This window comes from Microtus ochrogaster, unplaced genomic scaffold, assembly GCF_000317375.1.
Source record: "Microtus ochrogaster isolate Prairie Vole_2 unplaced genomic scaffold, MicOch1.0 UNK4, whole genome shotgun sequence".
NCBI classification, from domain to species: domain Eukaryota; kingdom Metazoa; phylum Chordata; class Mammalia; order Rodentia; family Cricetidae; genus Microtus; species Microtus ochrogaster.
In genome coordinates, this window is record NW_004949102.1 from 17,917,218 (window position 1) to 17,926,827 (window position 9,610).

A 9,610-nucleotide genomic window follows, 5' to 3' on the forward strand; every position below is an offset into this window, starting at 1 on the left:
CTGGTTACTGAGCTATCATCTGCATGTGGGTGAACTCCTCAACTGTCATGTTTCCCTGGTTACTGAGCTATCATCTGCCTGTTCGTGTCAGCCTGGAGAGTGAGACACAACCACATTTTCTCACCTGCTTTTCTCCAATCTCCATTTGTTCATGGCTCACCAAACTAAATGATTTTTTATAGCAGATCCAACAGATGCTTCCGGGGATTCTTTGGAGGGATTAATGGCAATGATGACACAATGGGCTTGAGGAAAAGAAAAAATAGTGTATGCTCAGAGCATCTTCACTTAGGTAGCTCAGGCTGCCACAACAACAAAGAATCACAGGACCCAGCTTCAAAACAGAAGTACATTTCTCATTATGCTTGACTCTCATAATCGTTCCAAGTGATCAAAAGCCCAAGTCCCAAATCCCCTCTGAGCCACAAAGCAAGTCCAGCTGTCTATGAATTTCCACTAAATAGACAAAGCTTCACATACTTCCAATATGCAATGGTTCAAGAAATACATTTCCATGCCAAATGGGAGGCATGGAATAGAAAGGAAAGAATGAACCAATGTAAAAACATGACTCTGAAAAATAAGCCTTAAGTCACGATGCTCTTTGTGAAGTGTCTGTGGTATGTGCTTGCATCATCTGAGGTCCAAGAGACGTAGACAGTCTACCTACGTGAGCACATTCTCTCTTAAGCAGGCATAACTCCAAGCTACTAGTATTTCTCAGCAGAGGACCTATATTTATGGCAACTCTAAAACTCTTAGTATGCATTGCAATTTTGACTTCTAGTACAGCTTCATGCAGAGACCTCTCACAAGTTACCTTAAGGAATCTGATATTTCTACACAGTGGTTCAAAGGCCATCTAGATGCAAGCTTTCAGAACTCTGTAACACTTGGATCCTTCACACCTGCAATGCCGCTGCTTACACAAGAACTTCTTTCACCTTGAGGAGAAACATTATCCTTTGGTCTATGACTGCAGTAGTTTCTGGACAGTTGAAACCATAAACACATGTGCTTTGCACAATTCTAGTCTCCCCTTTGCTCACAATTCTCACTATAAACTTTATGTAGACTTTTAATAATAACCAGGCTGCACAGCCTTTCCTACCTAAATTTCCTCTCAACCCTCTTCCCATAAACACTCAAATTTTTAGAGAATTATTACTATTCTTTATTCTGTGAGACACTAGTGTAGCTATTTGCCTGTTAGAAATTAATTAAGAAAGGAATTAAATGCTTATATATGAGGAATTACAGTCATAGTTACCTAATCTTGGATTATAAACTTCTAATCCTAAATATCTGCCAAGTTGTCCTCTGTCATCATGTAGCCTCATTATTAACCATATGGTAGAGAGGAAAAATAAGCACGTTGTGGGTCATTTCATGTTAGCTTAAAACACTGTTTCAAGAACTTGTGCATGCATCAGAGAAGCCATAAAACATGGGGTGATCAAATTTTGTAACTCTGTGAAGATTACATGACATATCAATTTAAGGGAGGAATGAATGTCCTGGTCTGTTGGTTTGAGAGGATTGAGTCTAACTGTACATGGCTTCATATAATGGTGCAGTATATCATGGTGGCAGAAGCTCTTGGCAAAGAAGACTCAGCACTTCATAGTCAGAATGCAAAGAATCAGAATTTTCAGTACTCAATATAACATCCAAAGACATGGCCCCGTTAGCAGCTTTTCCCCACTCAACCCTACTGCACATAACTGGACTAGGAGCTGAAGATACAGTTCAACTCATGAAACCATGGGCTATATTTCATAGTATAGCCCACATTAACGGGGGTTTCTCTTTATCTTTCTGGACTCAAGGCTTTAAAGTTGCTCGCTATTCATTATATGGTGTTGGTACTTCTACTTTATATTTATTCTCTGATCTATTGCATTCATAATGCATTCTGTCTATCTTCCTCTCCTTCCAGTCCCTCCTGCAGCTAAGTACCCTTCCACAGTTCCACTCCTCCTCCTTTGCCCTCAAAAATGGGCAGGCCTCCAAGGGATAGCAATCAAATATGGTATCTCAAGTTATTATAAAACTAGCCATATATCCTTAAGGTTGGTCAAAACAATCAAGTAGGAAGAAAAGAGTCCCCCCAGTGGAGGCAAAGTAGTCAGAGACAGCCCCTTCTTCCACTATGAGGAGTCCCACAACAACATCTAGCTACATAACCATAACATTAAGCAGAGGGTGTAGGTCATGCCCACATAGATTTCTTGATTGTAGGTTGAGTCTCTGTGAGCTCTTATGAGCTCTGCAGTGTATTTTTTGCAGCATCTTGACCTCTCTACCTCCTACAATCCTTTCTCATTGTTTTCTGTGTTGTGGTATACTCCTTTACACTGTGTAAGATGTGTCATTGTAATTGGTTTAATAAAGACCTGGTTTTCTCAAAGACCCAACTCTTTGTTTCATTGATTCTTTATATTGTTCTCTTTGTTTCTATTTGATCTCAAAAGAGTATTGCTGGGGGCTGGAGAGATGGCTCAGAGGTTAAGAGCACTGGCTGCTCTTCCAGAGGTCCTGAGTTCAATTCCCAGCAACCACATGGTGGCTCACAACCATCTGTACTGAGATCTGGCGTGCCGGCATACATCGAGGCAGAATGTTGTATATATAATAAATAGATAAATCTTTAAAAAAAGAGTATTGCTAAAGTTAGAAAAAATACCTTTTAAAATACTACAAGTATATTTTACTCAACAAAACCTAAAAACAACTTACTTGCTCCTCAACCAAAGAATAGATTTAAAAAAAAGTGGTACACTTACACCATGGATTATTACTGAGTTGTGAAAATTAATAACATCATGAAATTTGCAGGCAAATGGATGGAACTAGAAAATAATTATTCTGAGCAAGTAAGCCAGACCCAGAAAGACAAACACAGCATGTACTCACTCATAAGTGGATACTAGATGTAAAACTGATGATAACTAGTCTATAATCCACAGCTCCAGAGAAACTAGGTAACAAAAAGGACCCTACGAGGGATGCATGGAACCTTCTGGGACGGGAAACAGATGAGCTCTCCTGGGTAAATTAGGGGCAGGTGGTAGTAGAGGGAAGGAGATAAGGATGAGAGCATGAGGGAACAGGATGGTTGAGATGGGGGAGACAGAATCATAGTATAATAAAAGAGATATCTTAATAGAGGTAGCCATTGTAAGGTTAAGAAGAAATCTGGTGCTAGAAAAATTCCAGGAATTCAAAAGGATAACCTCAGCTAAGACTCCTAGCAATAGTGGAGAGTGTGCCTGAACTAGTCTTCCCCTATAATCAGGTTGGTGGCTACCCTAATTGTCATCATAGAACCTTCATCCAGTAACTGATGGAAGCAGATGCAGAGATCTACAGCCAAGTACTAGACTAAACTCCCAGAGTCTGGTAGAAGAGCAGGAGGAGGGTTTATATGAGCAAGACATTAAAGATCATAATGAGGAAATCCACAAAGACAGCTGACCAGAGATCATGGGGTCTCACAGACTCTAGACTGATAGCTGGGAACCTGTAAGAGCCTGTACAAACCTGTGTGCTTCCCTCTGCATGTGGGTGGCAGTTGTGTAGCTTGGTCTGTTTGAGGATCCCTTGGTAGTGGGATCAGGATCTATTTCCTGCTAAATGACTGACTTTTGGAGTCCATTTTCTATGGTGGAATGCCTTGCTCATCCTTGATGCAGGGAGAGGGTGTTGGTCCTGCTTCAAGTTAATATGTCAGACTTTGTTGACTCCCCATAGGAAGGCCTTACCTTTTCTGAGGGGTAGCAGGGGGTAGGAGGTGAGGGTATGGGAAGAGGGGAAAGAGGGAGACCTATGATTGAATAAAAAATAAATAATAAAAAGAGTTGAATGGCCATTAGCTAGGCAGGAAGTGGTTAGGCAGGACTTCTGAAGACAGAGACATCTGAGAAAAAAGGAGGGAGTTGCCAACAGAATACAGAGGAAGTAAAATATAGAGGAGGAGAGGTAAGCATGCATATTAATATAAATGTGTTAATTTAAGTTATAAGAGCTAGTTAGAAACAAGCCTAAGACAGATCTTTAATAATTAGTAAGCCTCCTTGTTGTTTTTTTGTAATCTCACAGTCCAAAATCAAGTCTGCCTATATATGGTGCCCAACATGGGGCACAAACCCATAATACTACATTAAGAGTCTTATACTCTACAAACTGAGCTATCCAGGGTATAAATAAATTTTGAGATTTCCCATTACACAGAGATTGAGCAACAAATATTATGGCTAGTTTTCCAGAACTTGACCATTTATCAATTTCCCCAGGTTCCATAAAGACATTTTCTGTCACCCACAAACAACATGAAACAGACTAGAGAACTATGTGGACTATGTCCACATTCCAAAGAGGTTGGGTTGTTGATTTTTGGTCATTTGGTGGGATATGGATGTTTGTCATCATTTAGAGGGGTTTATTACAAATTGTCACTGCTCATGGTCAGGGAGATAGCAAAACAACAGAGATTAGATTCAGTGATCTCTTTCTGAAGGTAAAAAAGAGGGGATATAGTATAGAAAAAATAGGTAACATTAGTTCTACCATTTTGGGTCATAAGAGTGTATGTTATAGTCAAATATTCAAATAAACTTTATCAAATAGTTTAATAAATTACCAAATGATATTTGAATGAAATACTAAATTACCTTCTCAATCATCTTCATAAAATAATCTAACTCTCTGTACTTTTTCTCATTTTGCAGTAAGTCTCAGGAGGAAGTTTATTACTATCAAGCAAGAACCATACATGGACAGATGTGATAAGAAGGAAATGTTTTTTACTGTGATGGGGATAGAAGCAAGGTGAATCTTACTACAGAGAGATGGCATGTGAAGAGATAAAGGCATTTAGTTGGCAGCAATAGTCTGCTGAATCCAGCTCACATACTTGCAGACCTTGGTGTAGACACCAGGTTTCCCTTTCGATGCACAGCCATCGCCCCAGGAAACAACACCTTGGAGCTTTCCATTGCAGACCACAGGGCCACCAGAATCACCCTAAATAACCAGAAAAATAGAAGAAAAATTCTCACATGTATGTAAATGAGAGGATGGACTAAGCTTTTACTCCAGGATCTTGGCCATTTTCACTGGTTCTCCATGAAATAGCTTTTCTACACCCAGAAACTCAAGCCGCAGTCCTTGTCGTAAGCCAATATTCTATAACTTCCTTTCTTATAGACCCACCTCTTTCCCTGTCAGCCTTTGAATTCAGGACAGTGTGAGAACTGGGGAGACTGAATCCTTTCTCAACTTCTCTAAAGATCTTCTCTTTTTCAAAGGTAAAGTTTACAATAAAGCTTTTGAGGTACTTGGTCAGGTGAAATGTTTGTAGTAATTTCTGTACACCATTTTTATATTTAGTCCTAATCATCAATATTATTGAGACATTTTATAGTTTATTCCAAATCTATTCTTTATTCCTCATCAACAGTCTCTGAGATGTTAATGTTCTTTTTTTTTTTCAGAAAAGCAGGAGTAATGAAGAGAGAGATGAGTAAGAAGAATAACCACAACTAAACTCACCTGGCAGGAGTCCTTTCTGCCTTCCAGGAAGCCCAGGCAGAACATATTGCTGGTGATCTTGCCTGGGTAGGAACTTTTGCAAGAACTGTTGGAGAGGACAGGGACGTCAAGACACTGAAGGACTGAAGGCATTTTGGCTGTCAAACACAGGAATGGAAATGGAAGATTACCCAGTGCTCTTGGAAACATCATCGTCACCTTCTTCCTCTTTCTTAACACTTCCTTGGTCTTTTAGTTCCCCATGACTTATAATCTTGCAAAACGTTTTCTGAGAAAGTTTGCTACATAATTTTATTCAATTCACAACAGCAATTAAAAAAAATCTGGTGCAATCCTTGTTGTCCACAGCTCTCAACAGGCATAGACTTAAAGGAAGACCAAAATCTTCAGCATCTGACTACTTACATCCCCCATTTCAGCAGAACACCTGGAGTTTTTCTAATAGTTTGTTTTTTGTTGTGTCTACTGTATGGTCTCAACACAAGTATTTTCTTCACTCTAATTTGTGCATTTTAAGACAGCCTGTATCTAAATCTTCCTTCAGAGAATCTTCTCTTGAGTAATAATTTGGACCTTCTTGCTCCCAACATGCCTTTCATCTTTATTCTTCTCACACATGGTATGGCAATCAAGTCCCAGTGATACTTACTGCCACTGCTCCGGGTGTTGCCCCAGCCAGATACAAGACACTTAGTACCAGCTGATGGACAGGAACTTGGCAGAGAGACAATGGACACTCGAGAGTTGAGAGCAGCAGATGATTTCAGCTTAATCAACATGATGTCATTATCATAGGTCTTTTTGTTGTACTTAGGGTGGCGGATGATTTCAGCCGCATCAATGAATTGCTCACCACCCTCAAGGACATCAATGTTGTGTTCTCCCAGGCGCACCTGGATTCGACTGGATGTAAAGATTAGCATTTTAAAAATATCCTTCTTTAATTTTTCCCCTTCCTCCCAATTTCTCAATCATGAGAATAAATACAAATTACAGCCTATTTGAGCATTCTTTATACCCTTGTGTATTGTGCACTCCCTTGCTACTTACAACTCAGAGAATTTCTTGCAAAAGCATCCCTGCTAGTACCGACTCACAGTCCAGTATACGTTAAAATACAAGATATAAGATAGGAAGAAGCACCCCTACTAAATTGTTGAAGATAGTTAATTGATGGAAATTGGTTGGCATTTGCCATGTTTCCTCTGGTTATAATTTCCAAGAATTTCAGATATACAAAATACACAAGGATTTGGGATATTGAGACAAATAGGAATACATAGCATGACGAAGCAGGAATCGGAAAAGGAGTGCTGGGATTAAAGGTGCGAGCCACCGTGCTTGACTGAAAAGGAGTGTAATGTTATGGGAGCAGAATCATGGATGTTTGCTTTTAATAGTGTACTGAAGATTCAATGGGTTTTATCTCCACCTGCCCTTTTCCCCTTGTTAGAGTTATGTAGTGATTCACAATCTGAACACATACTTTATTAACTACTGTTTTGTTTCTGGTCTTGAGTATCATCACATAGGAAGATAGTAGTGAGTTGTGAGGCAAAACTCCACATAAATGTTTCTCAACAGATCATAAAATTGTTGCGATAGAATCAAGCTCTTAGTATCTGATTTCTTAAAAAAATATTTATTTTTAATTATATGTGTATGTCTGTGTGTGAATATGTGTATGTGTGAATGCAGGTGCCCATGGAGTCAGGAAGAAGGCACAAGATCACCTGGCACTGGAGTTACATGTGGTTGTAAACCATCAGATGTGGGTGCTGGGAATCGAGCTCAGGCCCTCTGGAAGAGCACCACATGCTTCTAGCCACTGAGCCACCTCTAGAGCCCAATATCTGAATGCTTCCATCATCCTGTACAACTTTGCATGATGCCTAATTATACTCTGAAAAAGTTAAAGAAAACTATGACTTTAGAGCCTAGAAATGTGAATATTGGCCACTTACGAGTTGTAGCAGTGAGCTGCTGAAACAACCCACTGGGAATTGATGAGGGAGCCACCGCATGAGTGGTAGCCAACATTCAGGGACACCTGGTAGGGGAGAGAATTCTTCTGACAGGTGTAACCTCCAACAATCTTGTCATCGTCATCATTTATGGGGAGAGCAACTAAGAAGAAAGTTTGATGTTCTTGTAAATGAAACCACCATAGGATGACTGATTCACACTTGTTTCGTTTTGCTATCTCATATAATCAGGGAATGATGGATGTGTTGGAGGGATACTTTACAGCAGAACCCTGCTGGAAAGTCATACAGATGGATAGCTTTGTGTTAATCTTGACCAATGGCGAGTTGTTGGCATGGCATGCCTGTCTCCATAAGGGAGCAAGGAAAACTTACAGAGCACCCCTAGAGCATTCTAGTTTAGAAAAAACCACTGATTTAATTTTTCTGTTCTCCTTATCTCTTGTGTTGCTTGTCACCTAAATTTTTATAAACAATTTCACCAAACATTACAGGATTGCCTTTCCTAATCTTTCCGTTTATGCCAACAACCTTGGCAATATGTGCTCCTGTATTGTGTAGTAGGATCTTCTGCCATCAAGATTTGTTACAGTTCCAGAATCTTCCTTTATTTTTATGAATTCAGTAATTTCATTACCTAAGATATTTCCAAAAGTGTTAAAATGTACATCTAATTTATACTGCTGAGTGTTGGAGACTCTAGTATTACATTCAGTACTAAAACTTTAGTGACATTCGTGCATTTGGCCCAGGCGTGTGTTAAAGGCTGAGACAGAACAATGGCAAGCTTAAGGGCTGTCTAGGGTACAGAATATACTCTCAGGCAGCCTCAATAATTTAGCAAGACTCTGCATAAAAGTTAAAAATGAAATAGAGGGTCATATATATGTTGTAGCTGGTATGTACTAAGTCTTGGGTTAAGTCCAAAATACCACCCTTGCCTTGTGGAAAATTAATAAATTGCTAAGACTAACCTAGAAGTGGTCATGTCCCAATGTTTAATGATTTGAATGGCCTATGGATTCACATAAGGGAGAATTTATTAGTAAATATGAGTATATTGTAGCCCACAAGTTTCTTTCCATGAGAAATAAAATTTGATCCCTGGACCAAATAATCAGCCTTTCAGTATTCAGGAAGCCCATATTTGATATTTACATTGTCTTCAAGAAGCACAGATTACTCTTCTTTAAAAAAATACTCTATTTTGAAACATATAGGTGGGGATTGTGCATGTGAGTGCAAGTGCCTGAGGTAGCCAAAGATTCCCCTTCCCTTTCTGGAGATGGCATCATGGATGGTTGTGAACTTGCTGATATCAATAATGGGAACTGAACTCACGTTCTCTGGGAGAAGTACACGTTCCCAAACAGAGAGCCATCCCTCCAGTCCCAATTCCTGTTATTATTATCAGTATTCCAGAGAGGTCAATACCAATACTCCCTTTGTTATGTTCTTTATCCTTTACCCCTAATTCATGGACTCTCCCTGGAAGTTAAAGACAGTCTGCTTACTTATGCTACCGATGCTGAAACATGATCTTTCAATGCAAGCAAACTTTAATTATCCATAAATACATCCAATGCACAATGTTGCACCAACATTTTAAGCCTCCTATATACAAACTCTGTATTCCAGGGGACAAAGTACTAATTTAGGTGAATGAATAATTTTTACTGATTTGTTCATTAAAGAGACTCACCAGCAGCTCCAAGGAAGGCAAGGAAGATGAAGGTCTTCATGGTAGCTCACTGCGTCTGTAGACAGGATGAAGGCTTTGCTCCATGGCTATTTATAACCCCAGTGCTTTTGTTAATGCCCATGACCATAGGTTCCCGGAAAGCTTTTTCATTGGAAACTAAATTTAGAATTCAATTATCCAAACAGCAACCCCTTCCTTCCAAAGGTTGTGGGAATATAAGAAACCAACTCACCTGGTGGGAGCAGTTCACCATAGTAGGAAAGTGAGTAAGAGTAAGGTCACAAGACAGACTTCAGGTTTTCAGATTCTCAGATATAAACTTAGGTACTCTGACATTTCAAATGTGAATGTTTTTCTTAAAGACTCTCTG

General features: G+C 39.5%; 1 protein-coding gene across 1 annotated transcript; it reads right to left on the reverse strand.

Moving 5' to 3' along the window:
• Positions 1–4,875: 4,875 nt before the first annotated feature.
• LOC101996455 (cationic trypsin-3) lies at positions 4,876–9,280 on the reverse strand. Its single transcript, XM_005365876.2, has 5 exons — positions 9,241–9,280; positions 7,518–7,680; positions 6,203–6,456; positions 5,554–5,690; positions 4,876–5,025 (listed from the first exon to the last, which is right to left on the reverse strand). Exons 1-5 carry the CDS (start codon positions 9,278–9,280, stop codon positions 4,876–4,878), a joined length of 744 nt encoding a protein of 247 aa, XP_005365933.1.
• Between the last annotated feature and the right edge of the window lie 330 nt (positions 9,281–9,610).